Here is a 20,988-nt window from a genome sequence, read left to right on the forward strand (position 1 = left end):
GACGGCCACCACGCACCGCCTAGGACACCTAGCGAAGCAATCAAGTACCTCCAGACGCTCTGGGAAGAGCCAGAGGACTTTGCCGCCTTCCTAGAAATCACAGGTTTCTATAACACAATATATAGGCCTCACTAGAGCCTACACTTGTAAGACTTTTCCTGTCTTCCTATTTTCTTTCTTTCTCTTCTCTCTTTCTCTTCTCTCTCTTCTCTCTCCTTCTCTTCTCTTTCCTATGTCCTCTATACTACACACTCCTTAGTAAGCATCAGCTACGACAACTAAAGGCGGATACACACCTACTGCACAATCATTTCAGTGGCGATCAACAGGCGGAACGACCACTACTAGACCACTACAATCATGTAAATAAGAATAGGCATCCTAGGCATAGTACGGCAAGCCATAGGCATAGCCCGTCTACATGCCCCAAGGGAGGCTTTATATATAGACGTTAAATACAACTCACTCACTCACTCAACCGGCGTGCAGTGTAGTCTTCGAGTGTGGATATGCCTCGGGTCCACGTAGCTTGTGAGACACGAACACCCATGACAAAGTCATAGATCGCTGCTGCAAACCTTTCACGTGCCTCTGTCAAAAGCGTTAGCTGACCCTTGTCGACGGTTTATCAAACATCCTACCTTTGGATTGGCCTTCCTGCATGGCTCGACCCATGTTGACCCAAGGCCCACAGTTGTGCAATCGACCTGGCGCTGGTACTTCGCCTTGAAGCTCTGGCTGCAGACAGTGCCTGATGAACTTGAGTGTGTCGTCGCAATATGCCTCTGTCTTGTCATTATCATCCGTAAGCGTACCACAATCAATCTCGTCATCCCAGAAGAAGAACTGAGTATCTAGTCAGCATGGGCTATGAATAAAAGAAGGTTGAGTTCTTTACCCAGGCCACTAATTCTCCAAGGACAAGAAATTTGTCGCTCGAAACGCGGGGCCAAAACTGCCCAGCACACAGCGCGTTGTCGACTTTTCTCTGCTTCTTTCTCACGCTTTCTGTACTGATGAACGTTTCAAAATAACCTTCGAGGTGTTGCCTCGACAACTCCACGTCACGATGTAAGTTGGCTTTCCACTCAGCGTATATGTAGTGAACATCTGGGACACGGATCTCTTGACCTCGCAGCCGGGCTATAATCTGTGCACGGTGGTCTCCATGTTTCACTGATCCATTTTGCGCAGCAGATGGATCCTGCTTCGGAACCTCTTTGCACTTTGGAGTGTACAGAGACTTAACGAACTAAACGCGTATAAGTATGGCAAAAGGTTCTGGGTCAACGATGCAACGTACCTGTCGAACATACGACTTGGAGACTAAAGTCCACGAACTTAATATACTACTAATCGGCATACTGTCCAACTATGAAATTTTAATGCTAATAAAGTAGGTTCTACAAGAAGCCACTGATGGAATTTCTCCAGCGAAACAAGACCCGATCGAACCCCTTTCTATATAGCCTCCACCACTACTCCTTTCACCGTTCCTCTGACAGCTTGTTTACCGTTAGTTTGCCGAGCTTTCACCTACCTAGGCAGATGCTCAAACCCTCATGCAATGCCCGCTCCATGGCGCCCTTTAACACTGCACCGCCAGCACACCTGGCTCTCGCTCATGTGCGCTCTAATAGCCCGCACCACTCCCGTTGGCCAAACCTGCTGCGTGCCCCGAGTCAGCCCAAAATCGAATGCTTCACTCGAGCATAAGCGAGGCGTTTGGGCGCAGCCCTCGTGAGTGATATGCAAGGGTTATGTGTGGTAGTACGAAATCCCGTATGTCATTCTTACGCCCAAATGCCCCCCTCTCCCCCTCCCTCTACAGTCCCTCCCTCCACTCTGCAGGCTATGTTGTTGGGAAACGTTACGAGGTTGGTTTCTTTCGCTTGCAACCCCGTTCTTGTCACCATCTAAGCCTGTTGTCCCTGATTCGTCGGAGATGAGCACCGTTTTGCCCGCAGCGATATACCAGGCAGTCCGCCGATTCAAGAGCACAAAACATGCTAGCTGTATGAGATGCAGACATATCTGGGACTTTCAACCTAGCGGCTTGCATACCAATCGAACTAGAAGTGTCGAATCACACTCTCGCCTTTTTTCTCAGTATCACAAGCCAATGGATATCCCACCTCACCGAGCACATTACACACTGGCAAAAAGGAATAAGCAGATCGATCTCATTCCGCATCCATCCACTTCCCTCCTTCTCTTCTCAGACTTCTACAGCCGCAATCAAGGCATCCATCCTGTCTCTCGCTACCATCGTATACATTCCAGGCAGTGGCCCAAGATGTCACTCCTGCTAAAATAGCATCCGCCGACGGGAATAACACACACACCTCAGCCGCACCCTTTGTACCACCGTCAGGCCTGCCCGTCTTACACACACATACTGTCAAAATGAGTCGAAATAGACATTGCTTGTATATACCAAGACGTTTCTTGTTTTGGACTTGCTAAAGGTAGGAGTAGTGTCGCGCTACCCGGTACAACTATCCCGACTTATCAAATCGACTCCGCCGCAGCCTACGCCGCACGCGCGCGTGTACATGCTTAGATTATGCAAGGGGTGTGGAGCGCCAGCAAGTGAAAGATGCACGAGATACTTTTAGTGTTGCGGGATAAGGGTAAGTAAGTGAGGAGGATGGGGAATTAGCTAGAATAGGTATGTATGATGTTGGGTTGGAGACACTACTGTTTGTGTGAATGTTTAGAGAGATTCTTTGGGCGCGATTTTTCAAAGCGAGGAAGAAGAGATTGAGGAAAATAGTAGATGGGCTCTGTCTTTTGACCTAATCCTATGCTCAATTTACTTTCCGAAAAATCGGGATTTTTTCTATGGTATATGGACTCGATCCCATCAAATCACACATTCACAGCAATGTAACTGGCCGGCAAAAGTCTTCAGAGGCGTCTGTATTTTCTCCCAAACGAACGAATAAGCACAAGCCACGCCACAACCTCACCAGAAAAATTCCTGATTTAATCAACAATGAACCACAAACGCCCCCTTTTTAGCGCGAAAAAAAAGACCCGATGCAGCGGGACACCCGAAACCCCATTCCGCGGATTCCCAAAATGCGGGCCCCTGCCAAACTATGCTCTCGTTCACCCTACTCTTCACTTCCCCCCTTCAACTACATCCTCACGACCTCTTCTTAGCATTAACATCCCTCCCAGCCCCGACCCTCACCTTCCCACTCTTCTCCACCCTCTCCCCCGTCAAAATCCCAGGCAGATAATCCTCATCAAGCGCATCCCTCGCCTTCTTCCGTCTCCCCTCCTCCTTGACCTTCAAAAACTCCTTTTGATCCTCCGCAAGAATCAATTCTCTGCCCCACCCCCCCTTACCACCACCCAATCCCTCCTTCCACTTCGTATTCGCCGTGCCAGCAATGGGTTTGGGGATGCTGTAGCGATCGCCGCGCTTGTTGTAAGTGTATGTTTTGGAAAGGTGGATGCGGAATTCGCCCTTGGCGTTTGTGCTGCAGGAGACGCGTTGGAGAGTGGGTTGACCACAGCGAGGACAGAATTGGCGCGTCATTTCTTTGGTGAGGAGGAAGCAGGCGTGGCAGCGGTGGATTTTGGAGGTTACGGTTTTGATGCGTTGGAGGGAGGGAGAGAGGAGGGATAGGTTGAGTTGGAGGAGTACGTTTTGCATGGCGTGGTCGGTGGTCATGGTTGCAAGGTCAAGTTGAACGGGTTTGGAGGCGGTTTGGAGGTGGGATTGTAGGTCTGAGTCGGCGGCTTGGTGCTTGGAGAGGTTGGTGGGCGTGATCCAGTCGCCGTCCGAGTCGGAGTCTGCGGCTGAGGAGTCGGTGGTGGGTGGGGTGGGTTGTTGGGTTATGGAGAGTGAGGACATGTCGTGCTCGAGAGTGTGCTTCTGCGAAGGGGCTTCAGAAGCTTCTTGTTGTGCTAGGTGCTCTGGTGTGACAGCCAGCTCTGCATTTTGCTCAACGTGGATGTTTGCGCTTGGTACTTCAACTGTTGCCGACTTCTCGATAAGCCCCTGCTCACCGAGTTGCTCTTGAAGCTGCTCCTGGACCTGCTCTTGGACCTGCTTTTCCACTTTCTCTTCAACCTTCTCTACAGTCTGACTCTCAAGTTTCTCTTCGCCCTTTTCCGCAAGCTGCTCGTGAATCTGTTCTTGAACCTGCTCATGGACCTGCTCATGAACTTGATCCTGGACTTGCGCTGCAACCTGCTCTTGAATTTGCTCCTTTACTTCCTCTTGGGTGATGGCAACCCCCCCATCCTCTTGATCATCGTCGGCTGGAACCTTTTCATCCTTCTCTTGTTCCTGAACAGCCTCACTCTCAACCTTCTCTTCCGCAGGCTTGAAGTTAAACTTTGTCGACTTGGGCGCCCTAGCCTTAGCCGCACGCTTTCCAGTCGGCTGCTCCCAGCCCTCCTCGTCCTCCACCTCACCACTCTCCGGCGCCTCTTGCTCTTCCGCCGCCACCTCTTCTACACCCTCAGCAGCCGCATTCCTCGCCTTCTCCGCCCTACGCCTCCGCTTAGCCGCAGATTTCGACAGCACACCCTCCGCCGCCGCCTCCTTGGCCAACCTCTCCCTCTCGGCCTTCTCGGCCTTTTCCCTCTCAATATCCTCAGGCCTCCTTTTCACCTCACCCTTCGGCACCTCTCTGAGTCCCCAAGTTCCCCCATTCCTCTCACAATGCACCTCGTACGCCAGCGCCAAAATACCCAAATCCTGTTTGCTCAGTACGGCATGATCTCCAGTTTTTTTGCTGAATTCAACAACAGCGTCGTAGCTGGTTGGGCTGGGGGTTCTGATTTTCAAAAATGGAACGAGAGTAGTTTGCACACGTGATCGGGTTGCTTCGTCCCGGACTTCACGTAGGATGTCTGGGGTTGTGTAGAGTTCCTCGGCGGAGTTGATGAGGGTGGAGATAGAGACGATGTTTTTGATCAGAGGGCCCGTATCAAGGATGAGTGAGTGAATGGGTTTTTGCTGGGTAGAAGGTGTGGGTTCCATGGTGTGCGCTCTGAATGTTGACCCTTCTCTTTCTGGTTTGTATCCTGTATTTTGCTCTTTGGTGTGACGCGCACTCCTGGTTATTCGCCAGTCGCAAGATTTCCTGTAGGAAAGAGTATATGACTAGGTCAAAAACGTTGTGTTGCTTGTGGGAAAGATTTCGGTCATTGTGGCGGTAAAATTAGTGGGGCGCAACTTTTTTTGGAGGGGTGCGTGAAAAAGCGCGTAAGACATGATTGGTCAGAGCCAATGACTACAGCATGGCTACCAATGCCGATATGTTCTGACAAGGACTGATGAGTTGTTTTTGGAGTTCGCAGTACATGTAACTATATATACTTTGTAACCAAAAGTCAGTACGATGGTTATTTTTTAGTTGCGTTTTGATTATCAACATGGTGGATGGATAGATGTACCATTCCAGACATTCAACTACACCGTCGCATTATGCCATCTACTACCAGAATACAACACAACACAGCTGAGTCTATATTTTTCCTGAGATGAATCCGCGATATCGCTAAACGCCGCCCAATGCTAAAGCTGCGAGTCATGCCCCAATTCTAACCGACAGTGGTATACAGTAATCGTACATCGTGGCCCTCAAACCCCCCGTATCTTTGTCACCTCGTTCAAATTCTTTTTCCACATGAACATCGCCTATTTTTCTTATGCGATAGGCTTACTCTTCTCGTCCTCTGGCATACGCATGTAGGCATCAATCGCGGCCGAGAAGACAGCAAAGCCTGCACATCCCACAGCCACAGCCTGCGGCCCAGCGTTTCTTGCCAGAATGCCTCCTGTTATACATCCTCCTGCAACACCGTTGTATAGATCGTTCTTCGCACGGAGACCCTCAATTGCGCACTCGGTACCCGAAAATATGGCGCCGACCTTGGCGAAGTTCTTACCAGAAGAAATGGAAGAGCGGTACATGTCGCGTAGACCGGCGCGGAGTTGCTGCTTTAGAGGGAGGTCGGTGATTGGGACGGTCCCTGCTGCAGTGAGGTTGGGCAGGGCGGCAGCGGCGGAGGAAGAGGATGCACTTGAAGCGACTGTCGAGGGTTTTACACCTGCTGCAGTTGAAGTGCTAGGTGCTGGGGTAGTTGGTGTGTTCATGGGAAGTGGTTGTGACATGGGTGTATCATATCGCATCTGACGCATGTTAGACTACGTCCTCTCTCACCTGGATGAAGATTGGGGATACATACCGACGACATGAACAGTCCAAACATGGCACCCAGGCCTCCTCCCATGACACCAGCCATCACCGTCTTGCCTAGGCAAGACTCCATGCCCATTTGCATCTACAAATTGTGAGCTAGATGTCCGTGCTGCATTCCTAGGTCGTCCATACCGCTTTCACCATTTGCTGTTCCTGCTCTGACATGCCAGCGGTTGGGTTCATGGATGCCGGCATCGCGCCCGGGCCTCCTGGAAACGCCATGGCTGGTAATCGAAAAGGAAAGAGAAAGGAGGACCAAGAAAGTGTAGAGGGAAAAGATGAGGTGGCTGTTGCTTGTTGCGATGCGATTGCGATGCGCCGCCACTACGCAGGAACATTTTGCGGAGTTCAAAGCGGAGGACGGAATGTGCCGGGTTGCGGGGCTTGGCAATTCTCCCAACAGTCCATCTTTTGTAGAAAGGCGGTGGATGGTTGCACATGAGTACCCACATGAAACAAATAAAGAAAAAGAAATACTGTTATCAATTTGCTCAAATTTGTTCATTATGCTTCTATCGACAATACTTGTCTGCCCGAAGCTAGGTCTCAACGCTTTATTTACAATTGCGCCAACGCCATGCTTTTCAAACGCTGCTTACAAAAACCGCCTAGTACATGTGGTTAATATTGAATAATACACTGACTTGTGGTGGCGTGGCTTCATAATGCTGGATATCACTGGTGGGAACGCTACAAAACCCTTCGTTAATTCATGTAGTCGCCATGGGCGTAGTCTTGGTTTCTCGACTCTGGGGGAGGCGTCAGCTGCTTCTCCCACTCTTTCATCAGATGCGAAGCCGTACGCTTCAGGTTGCTGGGCGAGACTTTTGTCATGTCAGGCCAGGTGAGAGAAGAGCGCTTTTGTTCGCGGGGTACAAAGTCGTCTTGATTGATCGAGGTGAGCGACGAGGCTTTGGAATCATGGCGCTTGGCATGATATCTGGCGCTGCTGCTGGTATTGGAGCTGTCTAGGCCGGAGATGGATGAATTGTGGGTATCAGAGTCGTCCGAACTGTCCTTGAGATCCGTGACGTCTACTAGGAGCGAGTCACTGGGGGTATCCCAATTGTCCCAGTCTTCCTCTGAAGCCACCTTGCGTATTTGCTTTTGTGGGGTGCTTGTGTTCTTGACTGCCTGCGTTTTTTTGTTCGTGGCCGTAGCCTTGGGGTCACTGAGGCCCATTTCTTTCCAAAAGTCATCGCCAAAGGAGCCAGTCTGTTGCGTCGACTTCTTGGAGCTAGCAGAGCGACTAAGTGGGGGGCGAGTTTCAGACGATTTGCGGTTAGTCTTGGGACCCTTGGCGCTAGCGGAACCAGAAGCAGAGTCGGTGGTGTGAACTGCCTCATCACCAACGGTAGCCTGACGGATGTCTTCGATAAAAGTAAACAATCCCTTCTTGAAGTCTGTGGCCATTTGTGTGCCGGCACGGATGAGTTGCTCACGCTGGATGGTTGGCATGCCACCCATGTCATAGCGGTCATGCTCGGCGGGGGAGACTAGTGGGCGCGTGATTTCGGACGAAGTGGATGTTCGCGCGGAATGTAGAGGTCGCATGTTGGGGGATTGGTTGTCCAAAAGGTCCGCAGTGTGGGGGAAGGAAGGCGAGTCGACACGGTCTGGGGAGAGGAGTGATAGGGTGCGCAAATGGCGCGAACCACTGAAGACTTTGCGTTGTGCGGGCTTGGAGTGGCTGAGGAGGTTCTTCCTGCGCTCCATTTCCTTTTGCATTGACAGACCTGAAGCATCGTCATCGAACAGGGTGGGCGGGGAATTCGCAAGTGATGTATCCAGAGGTTGCAGCGGAGCCACTCTGCGCACCTGGTTGTGGCGCTTGCTGGCTTCATGGCGGGCCCAATGCGACTTGAGCATGTTCAAATCGGCTTCTGCCTTGCTCAGTTCCTCCTTGAGCTCCAGTACATAGCGCTCCTGGGTAGCGAGAACGGCGAGAATGTTGGTCTCATGATGCGTTTCCTGGGGCTCCGGCGAGGGGGTGGGTGAGGTGCCATTCATCCATGACTGGGGGCGCGTGCGTGTGGCAGATGCGGGAGTGGCTGTGGATGCAGTGGGTTGAATAGGGAACTGCAGCGAGAGGCGTTTGCCCTGGCCAACAATGTCCACCGTCTTTGAGCGGGAGTGCGCCGACATGGCTTTTGCAGTAGGTTGGGAGGGAGAGGCGGGCATGGAGGCGGCGTGGGCAGATGATATTTCGGCGTGGGATGACGGGTCTGCCCCTTTGTGGTGCAGGGTTTGTGTCTGTGCTCGATCCATGGCAGGTGGTAGGCCACGATCTGACAGAGGATTCGGCCTACGTTGCGTGGTTGCGAGTGCACAGAAGAGGGTTGGGAGATGAAAGCGGCGAGCGAGTCGGTGAAGAATAAGCGAGGCGGCGGCTGGGGAGCTGCCGTAGACTTCGAGGTAGAGGGCCAGAAGGGCTGTGGGTGGGCCGACCAATCGGAGCAGCAGCGAGCCTCGAAACCAAGAGAACCACGATCTCAAGAGCGCTGGACCGGCGGTGGAGCGAGAACCCATGCCGGAGACATTGAGGAGGGCATTTGTGGCGGGCGTGAGAGATGTCAAGAGCAGACAGCGAGCATTCATCTCCTTTGCGCTGCAGCCGGAGCCGTAGTCTTTGAACCCGTGTCTCTCATGCGCTCACGAGCTCAGGCCACAAACAAGCCGGATTGGGAGCCATTTCCTGGCACTGAGGTTCCTGGGGGTTGCCTGGTTGCGTGCCCTTGTCCATGTGTAGGAAGGAATTGCATGGTGGCTCAACGGCGCGCTGAACGCTGGAGACTACATCTTTTGTAGTCTGCAGCAGAGTAGGGGAGCAGTCACGGCCGCGATGCTGTGTCGTGGCAGTGCCTTGTGCACGACACGTCGAAAAAGCACCTGTTTGCATGCGCCGTGCCTGGCATGCACATCCCCCGTGTCTGATAATACCATGGCCGCATCTATGGACGGATTGGATTGGATTGCCATCTTCGGAGATGAGGGGCCAGGCCACGTAATTCGACCATTGAGAAAAAAAAAGGAAGCCCCTGGATGCAACAACAGCAACGCTACTGTGAATGTGCCTGTGTGTTTCTGTCTGTATCCTGTCCGTCGTGTTGTTACGGTGAACGGCCGCATGTCACGAGCGTATGTGTAGACCAAGCATCCATACACACGAGGCCTGTCTGGTGAGGCTATTCGCGCCTCGTGCGACCAGCACAAACATGGTTGCCAGCCGCAGACGCACAACCACTGCCCGCCCTGCCCTGAAACACGCTGTCTGCCGAATGTGCTCTGGACCGCCATCCCATGTGATGAGATGTCATGGTTGATGCACTGCCGCTCACGCTGCCCAGTGAGGCGCCTTTTTGTCCTGGCAACCGCATCGCCATGCTCTCTCCTCCGCGCCAACCCAAAAAGCATCCCGCCTCGGCACTCCCAATGCGGCCCGCCCAAGGCCTCCCATCCGCCCGCACATGTAACTGGTAACCAGAAGCCCGCCATGGGGGCTCAACGTCGATGCCACCACCTCCGCTGCCACTACCCGCTGGCTGTGGAGCTTATGCAGGGCGGATAGTAAGCCATCGAGATGGTGTACCCGCCGTCTTGCCGGCCAGGAACCCGCTGCTCTTCTTCGTCTGCTAGCCTGGCGCGAAGTCGCGTTCCGACATTGGCTCTGCTAATTGAGTCGCATTGCAACGCCGTCATTCAATTTGGTTTTGTGGCGGCTTCAGCTTGGGTGCCCTGCGGCTCCGTGTTCGTTGCAATACCAGACCAACGTCATGGTGGGGGGTTGTGCGTTTGTTGATGGAGGCCAGCTCGTTGCCTCGGCGATGGCAGGGCTGAGGACCCTGCGCTCCAGTGGATATACACCATCACCAACCATCGCTACGGACATGTAGCACCATCCCATCCCGTACCCTATTACTATCTGCCATTTTCTCCTGGATCCGCTCGCCGTGCGCGCCCTGCCCTCGTCTCGCGACTTGTCTTACCGCTACTTCACACCGCAGCTTACGACCATCCAAAATGTCGCCTACCATGGCCGAGGGCTACCAGGTCATGGAGGAGCTGGGCAGTCCGTATTATCCCCTGCACTACCCACAATCGCTGACCATGCTACAGGCGGGAGCTTCGGCAAGGTCTTCAAGGCAATCGACAAGACCACCGGCGAGACTGTGGCCATCAAACACGTATGCATCCACACCTACCCCGGGCGATCCCCCATACTCATCCCCCATAGATCGACCTCGAAGACAGCACCGAAGAGTTGGCCGATATCCAGGCAGAGATCTCGCTCCTGAGCACTTGTCACAGCCCCTACGTCACCGAGTACAAGACAAGCTTCGTCAAGGGCGTCAAGCTATGGATCGTCATGGAGTACCTGGGCGGAGGGTCGGCCGCCGACTTGGTATGCTCAACTACATACCCTCCATCGATTTCTTGACTAATTTGACTAGTTGGCACCCGGAACTTTCAGTGAAGCACACATTGCCATCACATGTCGAGAACTTCTCCTCGGGCTCGACTACCTCCACTCGTCTGGCAAAATCCATCGAGACATCAAAGCTGCCAATGTCCTCCTCACCGACCAAGGTAAGGTCAAGCTGGCCGACTTTGGTGTTGCCGCCCAGCTCACCAACATGAAATCTCAACGCATGACCTTTGTTGGCACCCCGTTTTGGATGGCTCCGGAAGTGATCCAGGAGGCTGGCTATGACTTTAGAGCCGACATCTGGTCCTTGGGTATCACAGCCATGGAATTGGCAGAGGGCGCACCTCCGCACGCAGGATCCCACCCCATGAAGGTGCTCTTCACGATTCCCAAAAATCCAGCACCTAGGCTAGAGGGCGACCACTGGAGCAAGGATTTCAAAGACTTCATAGCTCAATGCCTGGTCAAGGATCCCGATCGACGTGCATCAGCCAAGGAACTGTTGAAGCATCGCTTCATTCAGCGAGCAGGCAAGGTTGAAGCCCTCCGCGAGTTGGTTGAGCGCAAGCAGATGTGGGACGCTCAGAGGGAGCAGCAGGCGGCGTCTCAGCGCAAGTACTATGAAGAGACAATGTTAGTGTATACTCACATTCTTCCAAGAAGATGCTAACAGCTTTGCAGGGTTGACTTCTCCGCCAAAGCCGAAGATGATGATGCATGGGACTTCGACACAGTCAAGCGCGGAACGGTGGCGCCACGGCAAACCATGAAGCAACTGCAACGGAAGTCCACTCGGATACCCACCACCGTCGACGAGGCACAGGGTGGGATGCAGCGCATGGACCTCAACGCAGCACCATTGGGTGACGTCACAGAGTCACCAGCGTCAACACGTCGTCGAACACCCCCTCGACCACAGTCTCAAGTCACGGCGTTGCGGGTTCCTTCTGGCAACACACCAACTGCCCGCCGAGTTAGCAACATTGGCCAGCCTAGCAATCTCAGCAACGTTACCAATGCCAACGCCGCCAGCAAGCAGCCACTGGGCGTAGACCTCACATTTGGCAACTCCCCATCGACTGTGCGGCACTTTAAACGTGTTTCGTCAGATGAGCGTCGTGCTCCAACACGCTCAAACAACACAAACGAACAAACCAGCCAGGGCAACCAGTCATTCCATCCAAACCCCGAGGCCCGCACTTTTCGGCCGTCTCCACCAAACTCTAACCATCCGCTCGATTTCAACAATGAGAACGAGCCACCTAGTCCTGACAATGCGCATATGCCGATTACCAAAGATGCACTGTACGGCCGGCGGGCTTATAGCAAAGTCTTGGATTCAGTATTCCAGGAAGCACACGCAGACACTGCATCACCTCGCCAGCGAGATGCGATTGGTCGCGTCGCTCAGGCATGGCAGCATCTGGATGAAGTCGACCCACATGGCGAGTTCATGCTTCTCAAGAACATCGTCGATCGTCTGAAGAATGATGCGAAGCTTGCCTCAGCACTCGGTATTCAAGTCTCGTCATCCCAATCACCATACAGGCACAATACCAAGACCAGCGAAATCAGCCTGGGAGGTACCACTGTGCACGGATCAGGAACAAGTCGAATCCGCCCCAGCACTTCGAATACATCCATCTCAACAACGGCCAGTAAAAGTTCAGAAGACTGTGAACGCACTCCCTCAACTCCAGCAACACCCATGAGTGGCGGCTCTCCGACTAAAGTGCCAAAACCTGCAAAGAAGTCTCCACAACTCAAATCCCACAAACGTCCCCAGAGCGCACTCGTCGTTGGCGAAAAGGGCTTTGGTGCTGAGACTCTTGTAGCGTTTGATGAAAAGAAACTACCAGGCTACGTTGAGCCTGGTATGGAGCAACAAGCACTGCTTGCTGACATTCTCTATGGCCAATGGACCCAGGGCTTACGTGCTCGCTGGCCCATTGCTTAGACGTCTTCTTCTACGCATCACAAGTAGACGTTAGACTTCGTAGATGACTGCACGGAACGACTGACTTGTCGGTTCCATATCTTCTTATTCTGTGTTTCCCTGGTATCATTTCCATACGACATCAAATTGCGAAAAAAGTGGCGCAATCTTCTGTTCCTTTTGGCGTAGTACGACGGGAGCTCGTTAACGACTGATGAAAGCGGCTCATGACTCTGGGTTATGAGATTTAACGATGACAAACTGTTGGACTGCCCTGGGCAAGGCATTGGTTTAGGTGTTTTTGGGAAATCTTTTGGTTCACGAATGAGGCATTCGAATAGGGGCAAGGTCATGATTTCAGCTGTTTCTTTTACTGTATAAACCAGATTTTAACTCTTTTCTAATTAAAATGCCGGTTCCTGCCATTGTAAATTTTTACCATCTCTGTTCTGTATGACTCGTTTTGATCTGCGGTGGCTAGGGTAAAGCCAGTGATTTAGCTCAAATCGATACAGTGTGCTTTGCCCTGCCCCCGGATGATACTTTCCACTTGCTCCGCTTCCCCATATCCTGTCCTGTACAATCATCCCTTTTGTTATGGTTATAGCAAAAGATGAAAAAAGAAATGAAGTACCATATACTACCATATACTACCACATCCTACATCACAACCCCGAACCTCAAATTTGGGAACTAGAACATAAGAAATACCGCGGAGCAAAAAGAAAAAGATGTCCTGCACCGCACCCAATCCGAACCCCTCCTTCCCGCACCCACTCTTCTCCTTCTCCAACCGTACCTCCCGCTTACCCCAACACCTTCGCAGACGTCAGCGCACATCCTTCCCGCGTCCCCATCCCTGCTTCCACGCTCATCCGGCAGCCTTGCTAATGTCAACATGTGCATGAGTCCACGCGCCTGATTGGCTATGAGTGTTATGAGGCGGAAAGGACGACGTACTTGTCAAAAAAATAGTGCCATGTCGGGGAAGCTTAGAATGGTAGGTATAAAAGGTGGCTAATGCAGTCAAGCTTTTGTAAATTAAAACGGTGAAAGAAGCGACTCGGCGGGAAAAGCTTGGTGTGCTTGTTATTCTGTTATCTTCGTATTCTTAACCGGACTTTGCGTGTGAAGAGACGGGAGAGATTTGAAGTCGGTGTTGAGAAAGAGAGACGATGAAGATGCAGATGAGACGGGTTGGAGTTGTTGCGCTGGTTGTTGCGGGGGTTGGTGCGGCGCCGCCTTCGATGACGACGACACTCTCGGCTGCGGAGGATGTGGGGAGGAGTACCATGAATGTGTATCCGCCTTCTGGGAGTAAGTCTTTTTCTTGTTATGGCTGGAAGGGAAGGATGCTAATAGTGTATGTTTTGTAGCTCAGGCCGATCCTTCGCTTTTTCCGCCGGAGTCGGTAGTTGGGTTTCCTGGACGTGAGTGCATTTGAGGACGTGGTAAGAAGAGCAAACATTGACACGAGATGTAGCGACACCAACTGGAGTCGAGCCCAATGCCATCGAAACTGCACCCTCCTATCCGTATAATGATCAGGCTGCATTTTCCTGGCCACTGATCAAGCCCCAGCCGCATGGAAGCGGACCTCAATCTCCTGACTTTGACATTTCAAAGTATTGGGGTAATCTCAGCCCGTGGTACTCTGTTCGCAGCGCCGATTATAGTTTACCGGATGCTAGTCCTTTGGCTCCAGAAGGATGCGAGGTTACGCAAATGCACCTGCTGTACCGTCATGGAGCCAGGTATCCCACCAGTGACGCTGCACCAGCGAAGTTCGCTTCGAAACTTGCCAATACCACCAAAACCGGACTTTCGTTCTCTGGAGAACTCGCCTTCTTGAGCAACTGGAGGTACAAGCTAGGTGCTGAACTTCTTACACCATTCGGTCGCAGCCAAAACTTCATGCTGGGAGTTGAATATCGCCAGCTCTACGGCCATCTCCTCAATAACTTCACCCAATCCGGAAAGATACCAGTGTTCAGAACCCAAAGTCAAGACCGCATGGTACATACAGCCGAAAACTTCGCCGCCGGCTTCTTCGGCGTTCCCGAATACCTCAACCAAGTCAACGTCGAAATCCTTGTCGAAACCCGCGGCGTCAACAACTCCGGCGCCCCTTACGAAGTCTGCAACAACTCCAACATCGCCTCTCGCGGTAGTATCGGCAGCACCGTCGCCTCTCAATTCGCGTCCAACGCCTTCAACGCCACACTTGCGCGCCTCCAATCCCAAGCCCACGGCATAACCCTAACCCCCTCCGACGCAATCTCCATGCTCCAACTCTGCTCCTACGAAACCCACGCTTTGGGTTCCTCACCCTTCTGCGCCTTGTTTAGCGAACAAGACTTTTTGAATTACGAACACTACTTTGACCTCTCCTTCTACTACAACAACGGGCCCGGCTCCCCCGTATCCGCTGCACAGGGAAAGGGGTATCTAGACGAGTACATCGCGCGTTTTACTCATACGTTTCCTGCACCAAATTCGGCACTGAACGAGACGTTTGATAATACATCGACGTATTTCCCGCTTGATCAGAGTATCTATGCGGATGCGACGCATGAGGTTGTGGTGATGGATGTGCTTGTGGCGTTTAACTTCACTGCGCTGTTTAAAGGGAAGCCTTTGAGTGCACGAGGGGATGAGGGTACGAATACGTTTGTGGCGAGTAAGTTAGTGCCGTTTGCGACGCATTTTACGACGCAGGTGCTTGAGTGTAGGGAGAAGGTGCCGAGTAGGCAGGTTAGGTTTATTGTGTATGTTGCATCCCTCTTTTTCTTTTTTTTCTTTTAAAAAAAAACATCTCTTCTTTCTCCATCTTTGCCTAAGGAGGGGTTGTTTGGCTAATGAATTTGTGTAGGAACGACGCTGTTATCCCGATCCACGAGTCTCATCCTGGGTGTCCCGAGGACACGGATGGACTTTGTGCATTCGACAATGTGGTCGAGGTACTCAGGAAGAGGAGTGCAGAGATTGATTTCGAGTATGATTGTTTTGCGAATTATACTGCTGTGCCTGGTGTGGATTACAACGGGCGAGCACCAAGGTAGCCAACTTCTGATAAATTCACCTAGCCCCTAACTACCCCCATACTATCCACTAGAAAGTACAAGCGTCTCACTCGCACTGGCACATCTGTAAATACCTGTAAATAACTCATATAATACATGTTTATTCTTATGTTTAATACTTCATCTCATCCGTTACCTCCCTCCCTTTCGATCGATCCAGCCGACCCTTCTCTACACCCGATCGGCTTGTATCCTATCCAAGTCCTCCTTCCTCCCTCTCCCTCTCCCATCAAACCTGTCACTAATCTCCACCCGAAAGTCCTTCTGCACATTAACCTGCAACCCATCCAAACTCGCCTTCTTCACAATCCTCTTCTGACTCCCATCATCCCTTGCATCCAAGCTCTCCTCACTCCCATAATCCTCAAGATCTCCATATATCTTTGTCTCCACGCCCGTCTCTTTACTCTTATTGCTTAAATAATTCCTCGTACGACTTGACTCCGGACGCTGCTGTTGCTGCTGCTGGTCGTCAAGTTCGAGCCACTTGTTTTTAGAGTCGATGGCGTTGCTGGCGGAGGGGCCGCCCGCGTGCGGTTTCTTAGGGCCGAAGATGCCTGAGGCGTAGGATCGCGAGTTACTACCGGACCAGGTGGAGAAGCGCGCGATGGCGTGTTTGAGTAAGGGGTGGCAGGCGGGCAGGTTGGCGACGAACATGCCGACGTTCATTTCGGCGGTGGCCCAGGCGAGGATTGCGCTGAGGTTTTGGAGGAGGCGGGAGGCGTCGTTGAGGCCGATGAGGTATTTTAGGCGGACAATGGGGGCGATGGAGGCGCTGGGTAAAGTGTTAGTTCTAAGGAGATGGATGGTTGGTGGTGGAATGGACTTACAAGATTCCGAGACCCAACATGCCCATTACACCGCCCTTTACGCGCCAGTCGAGTTGGACATCCCAGAGGAGGAATATGGGGAGCGTGGCGAAGATCCAGTCTGTCGAGATGGATACTACAGCTACGGCGTAGGAGAGGATGGTTTGGGTGTTGCGCTCGCGGCAGTAGCCTTCGATTTTTGTGTCCCAGTTCTTCCTGGATTGTGTGTTATTACTTGTTGTTCCCTTGTGAGTGATTCAGGACTACTCACTGCACTGGCATGCACTGGAAGAACAGGTACATGCCTGTTCCACCCATGACGATGAAGCAAGAAAACATGCTTATGTAGATGACATATTCTATCCATTTCTTGCCGCTTGCAATTCGAATCAGAGCGAATCCGATACTGCACTTAATCGTGATGAGGGTAAAACACCATGGTTCCTGGAAGACGTAGAACCACTGCTCGTGGGTTACTATATTGCTGACGGAGCGAATAGGGGGGAGAAGCATACCCGTAGAGAGTTCATGTATTGAGACTCTGTGAGTGTGGCATCATATTGTCCAATACCACTCCATGCCATCCCAATGGTGGCAATTGTGCTTACACTCCAAAAGGGCTGTATCAGTGTCAGTCAAGTTGTACACAGGATTGTGGATCCAGAGCTCTTACAATGTTGATCAGCATGGCCCAGTCATCAGCACCCCACGCCTTCCTCTTTGTCCGTATCCAGAACCTCAGAATAGTAGAAATTATATCAAAAGGAAGCGGGACCAGGACGGCCAGAGCCATGGGATAGGATGTTGGCGCCATGGTGACTACGTCTGTCTACAGTCCTTAAAGGTGAATAGAAATCGCAGATGGGCCAGCCAACTGTTATGAAGCGTGACGATTGAGTGGACTAGACTTTTGGTCCTGCAGGTCGTGGGGTCTGTGGAGAAAATAAAGGGATGGAAGGGAGTATGCACAAGGGCAGTGCCTGAGGCATCACGTACGATATCCGTGTGCTGGAGTCCATTGATGCATTCTGCTATGAGCCGCACTTGGAACGGGCAGCCCGTTTGCATCTCGGTTCCGTCGCCCTGGTACACCAACGCTGTATCGACTTAGTCACAACAGTCGCTCTATTGTGCCGATCTCAAGCACCGGAGTCGAGCCGTCAAGGATTAAGGCTCGAGGATGGCCAACGGGGGGGTGCCTGCGCGGGATGTGCGCTAGTTTGAGCCACTACCGTTCCGATAGTGCCGGCATTACGCGCGGCGGCATATCTTCCCCGACCCACTTCACTGTGGACATTCCATATGAAACGAGCCTCACGACTAGAAGATTTTTCGCATGCCATTCGCGAACAACATTTCCAGGCCAATAGGAGTTTTTTCCGTCTTCGTCTCAAGCTAGCCGCATCTATGGAAGGCATGTCTCTTGTCTCGACGTTGCGACTATGAATCGTAGCACCATGGGACCGAAGACATCGCCAAATTTCTTATCACATTTCCCAGCGCTTAATATCACGATAGCAGGTGTATGCTTGCCTGTCAACATCTCTGAGCAGGGTACTTGGATGTAAGTATGTACTGCCACCGAACGAGGTAAGTAGTTCGTGCGCTTGTCCTAAACACCAAAAACCCACCCGTCTCAAAGGTTACGTCTGCTTGCATATCTTCGCACTAGCACACGTGCACGCGCAAGGCTGTGTTTGAGCATGCAAGACTGGGCACACAGGCTCTAACCCGCGTGCTAAGACTGATTAACAGCCGCCCTTGCTAAGGGATTGACGTGTTGTATCGGCACGTGTCAGGACCTTTGGCAAAAATATGCATTTCTCAGTCTTCCATTCTATTCGAGAACAATTTCCGTACACAACCCAGCTAGTCGTTGCTTGCAATAAAATTCGACATAATCCCTTTCGAAGAATCTCGGCCAACAGTTGCGTTATCATCCCTGTCTTGCTAAGTAACTCACCACGCATTTTCTCATACGATAATTAGGCGTTTCCTCGGCCAATCCTCGCTTGTGCAGCCCCGTTGGAGTGAAATGAAGATCTTCACCGCCCCGATCGAGGCGAGACCTGACGTCCGACTCCACATCGGGGTTATACTAATCCGATCCTAGTCCTTACTCTAAAGGTTTTATCAAGTCAAGGGTTCCCCGCTACAGTCGCTACTCGAGGCTGTCAAGCGGACGTTGATACTGTCAATTGCTACCGCTGGAAGATAGGTCCGATACTACATAACGGCGTGTTTCGTGCAGCTTTCCTTCTCTTTCCAATCCCCAAGTACATATCCAACCTTGTTACATTCCGAGACTAAATTCATTTGACCCCTACAAAACTTCTACGAAAAATCCGACAGTATGGCAACAGCAAGGGTATTCGAAGGCAAGCTTGCCATTGTCACTGGATCTTCAAGGAGTAAGTGTGACTTGACTGCAAAGTCACCGATGTCGTCTTTTTCATGACGATATGCGTCGTGAGATCAAGCACTGACAGACTTCCCCTCACTTTAGGTTTCGGCGCCGCAGTCGCAAAACATCTTGCCGAACGTGGTGCAAACGTGGTCATCAACTACGCCACTTCAGCTTCTGATCAGACTGCTGCTGATCTCGCAGCTCATCTATCCAAAACATACAACGTGAAGGCGGTCCCTGTGCGTGCTGACTTGCTCGATCCCTCAGCCCCTGCAGCCCTTGTCGAGGCTGCAAAGAAGCACTTCACCGACCCCTCTGCAACTCCCAGCTTCCAGATTGACATAATCATCAACAACGCGGCACTTGTGAACGCCCAGCCCATCCAAGAGCTTGACGTCGAGCTATGGGACCAGACATTCAACCTCAACTGCAAAGCACCCGCGCTACTTATCAAAGCAGCGTTCCCTTACCTTCCCCATGATCGATCGGGCAGAATTGTCAACATCTCGTCTGCAACCACGACATGGGGTCTTATCCAGCAGACATCCTATGCTGGAACCAAGGGCGCCATTGAAGCCATGACCCGTGTCTGGGCACGTGAGCTCGCCGAGCGCTGCACTGTCAACAGCGTCTCTCCTGGGCCCATGGACACTGGCCTACTCAACGGACTCCCCGAAGCCCCAAAGCAAGCACTGAGAATGTACAATGCTCTGATTCCGCTAGCCAAGGAACGACCTGGTGTGGACTCTGAAGATATGCTCAGGCTAGCGGGCGAGATTGGCGGTCGACCAGGTACCTTGGAGGAAGTGGCCGGCATTGTCGGAATCGCTTGCCTACCCGAGAGTGGATGGATGACGGGCAACCAGCTCGGTGCCAGCGGCGGCGGTGCGTTTGTAAGATGATATGCCTAAGCAAACAACAAAAATGTAAAACGGATTTCCCTCCCTCCTTCCCTTTTTCGAAGGGATCTACTCTTACTAAGAACTTTGTGTTCAACGGAGAAATAGTCAGTTCTACTATTTGTCTCACCATCTTTGCAGTTCAAGATCGATCTGCGCAACTCTCTTCCTGTTGTTGATGTCAGCCCCGTCTGGCGCCCCCTCGTCTCGGGCCATCTTGCGGTCCCGCCAGCGTGGGTTGTTGTCCCATACGTATTTCTCTTGCAAGGGTGACGTGACATACTTTACACATAACTATACGCGCCTGTCATATACTTACCGTTGTCTGCCTGTTCGGTCCAATGCGAAACAGCCTAGTACAGGTTCGCCTATATACGTTGCATCCCGCGCAGTGTCGAATTACCCTTTTGAGAAATCCCCCCTCCCGCCACATACCGACTTTACCACTTACCTCCTCGGAACACCATCGTTGAATGAATACATTACTATGCTAGCCTTTTTGTGATTCTATTCGACGAAACCAGTCGGAAATTTAAAATTAAACAACGGGGGGGCGTTTGTCCTGACATGTTGACACATTGACAACGGCAGCCAGCAACGGGCGGCTAACAAGGAACATAATAGTTCGCGATACCCCTGCTTATAGTGCCCCATTTTTTATTTTTCTCCGTGACGAATCATGGGCTCGGACGTAAGCATCCTGAAGGACTTACTGATTTCTTCCCGCCCCGGTGGGTAACATACTTACTTATCTGGGGGGTAAGTTCTTAGTCATATATATGCAGATCCTGTCGTCTATACTTATGCATTTTTGAGCTTCGGTTGCAGAGGCTGGTCATATCGCGCAATGCGAAGGGGGCGGCACGGCGGGTTGCGGTGTTGCGTCGCGTGGAGTTACGTATCATCGGCTGGTGGTGCGTGCGTTGGAGAGGATGTTACTGTTTGTCTTGAGTTGCAGGCATGGTGTTTCGGGAGGTTGGTGAGAAAGGAGGTGTGGCATAGGTATTCGCCTTTTCTTGCCCTTGATAAATTGATGATCACGAAGATCTGCAGTTTGCATCGCTTGCGAGTTGGCTCTGTTGTTGTTTATCTCTAGTGCTCTGACTTGCATGTCCGATGTGATAATTCCAAACAATTGCCGCATACGTGGGAAGTTCGTTTCATTGTATGTCTCAGAGTCATGGTGGATCGATATCTG

General features: G+C 51.9%; 9 protein-coding genes across 9 annotated transcripts in view; 3 read left to right on the forward strand and 6 right to left on the reverse strand.

Moving 5' to 3' along the window:
- COCSADRAFT_83129 (uncharacterized protein) overlaps positions 1–1,180 on the reverse strand; it is a gene marked incomplete at both ends in the record, with an annotated part of 6,957 nt that extends 5,777 nt beyond the window's left edge. Inside the window, 3 exons of the mRNA XM_007698754.1 lie at positions 471–591; positions 642–846; positions 899–1,180. Coding sequence (XP_007696944.1) covers positions 471–591; positions 642–846; positions 899–1,180 — 608 coding nt within the window. The remainder of the gene's footprint in view (positions 1–470; positions 592–641; positions 847–898) is intronic.
- A 1,673-nt stretch (positions 1,181–2,853) lies between these two features.
- Positions 2,854–5,166, reverse strand: COCSADRAFT_34086 (uncharacterized protein). The gene has a single exon (XM_007698347.1). The coding sequence runs from the start codon at positions 5,003–5,005 to the stop codon at positions 3,152–3,154; it is 1,854 nt and encodes a 617-aa protein (XP_007696537.1). The 5' UTR covers positions 5,006–5,166; the 3' UTR covers positions 2,854–3,151.
- A 183-nt stretch (positions 5,167–5,349) lies between these two features.
- COCSADRAFT_136018 (uncharacterized protein) lies at positions 5,350–6,548 on the reverse strand. Its single transcript, XM_007698755.1, has 3 exons — positions 6,363–6,548; positions 6,217–6,312; positions 5,350–6,160 (listed from the first exon to the last, which is right to left on the reverse strand). Exons 1-3 carry the CDS (start codon positions 6,450–6,452, stop codon positions 5,675–5,677), a joined length of 672 nt encoding a protein of 223 aa, XP_007696945.1. The 5' UTR covers positions 6,453–6,548; the 3' UTR covers positions 5,350–5,674.
- Positions 6,549–6,708: 160 nt separating this feature from the next.
- COCSADRAFT_110804 (uncharacterized protein) lies at positions 6,709–8,783 on the reverse strand. The gene is made up of 2 exons (XM_007698756.1): positions 8,248–8,783; positions 6,709–8,064 (listed from the first exon to the last, which is right to left on the reverse strand). Exons 1-2 carry the CDS (start codon positions 8,757–8,759, stop codon positions 6,936–6,938), a joined length of 1,641 nt encoding a protein of 546 aa, XP_007696946.1. The 5' UTR covers positions 8,760–8,783; the 3' UTR covers positions 6,709–6,935.
- Positions 8,784–8,925: 142 nt separating this feature from the next.
- COCSADRAFT_287616 (uncharacterized protein) lies at positions 8,926–9,763 on the reverse strand. Its single transcript, XM_007698757.1, has one exon. The coding sequence runs from the start codon at positions 9,723–9,725 to the stop codon at positions 9,024–9,026; it is 702 nt and encodes a 233-aa protein (XP_007696947.1). The 5' UTR covers positions 9,726–9,763; the 3' UTR covers positions 8,926–9,023.
- A 499-nt stretch (positions 9,764–10,262) lies between these two features.
- On the forward strand, positions 10,263–12,613 carry COCSADRAFT_81956 (uncharacterized protein; the record flags this gene model as incomplete). The annotated part of the gene is made up of 5 exons (XM_007698758.1): positions 10,263–10,299; positions 10,347–10,414; positions 10,465–10,632; positions 10,682–11,295; positions 11,338–12,613. 5 exons carry the CDS (start codon positions 10,263–10,265, stop codon positions 12,611–12,613), a joined length of 2,163 nt encoding a protein of 720 aa, XP_007696948.1.
- A 973-nt stretch (positions 12,614–13,586) lies between these two features.
- COCSADRAFT_136025 (uncharacterized protein) lies at positions 13,587–15,654 on the forward strand (the record flags this gene model as incomplete). The annotated part of the gene is made up of 4 exons (XM_007698759.1): positions 13,587–13,909; positions 13,969–14,022; positions 14,076–15,360; positions 15,465–15,654. The coding sequence occupies exons 1-4, from the start codon at positions 13,768–13,770 to the stop codon at positions 15,652–15,654; spliced, it is 1,671 nt and encodes a 556-aa protein (XP_007696949.1). The 5' UTR covers positions 13,587–13,767.
- A 97-nt stretch (positions 15,655–15,751) lies between these two features.
- Positions 15,752–17,298, reverse strand: COCSADRAFT_178951 (uncharacterized protein; the record flags this gene model as incomplete). The annotated part of the gene is made up of 5 exons (XM_007698760.1): positions 15,752–16,450; positions 16,506–16,700; positions 16,756–16,946; positions 17,000–17,104; positions 17,158–17,298. 5 exons carry the CDS (start codon positions 17,296–17,298, stop codon positions 15,847–15,849), a joined length of 1,236 nt encoding a protein of 411 aa, XP_007696950.1. The 3' UTR covers positions 15,752–15,846.
- A 1,348-nt stretch (positions 17,299–18,646) lies between these two features.
- On the forward strand, positions 18,647–19,844 carry COCSADRAFT_110815 (uncharacterized protein). The gene is made up of 2 exons (XM_007698761.1): positions 18,647–18,895; positions 18,991–19,844. Exons 1-2 carry the CDS (start codon positions 18,838–18,840, stop codon positions 19,791–19,793), a joined length of 861 nt encoding a protein of 286 aa, XP_007696951.1. The 5' UTR covers positions 18,647–18,837; the 3' UTR covers positions 19,794–19,844.
- The last annotated feature ends 1,144 nt before the right edge of the window (positions 19,845–20,988 follow it).

Source organism: Bipolaris sorokiniana (genome assembly GCF_000338995.1).
Source record: "Bipolaris sorokiniana ND90Pr unplaced genomic scaffold COCSAscaffold_3, whole genome shotgun sequence".
Taxonomy (NCBI): domain Eukaryota; kingdom Fungi; phylum Ascomycota; class Dothideomycetes; order Pleosporales; family Pleosporaceae; genus Bipolaris; species Bipolaris sorokiniana.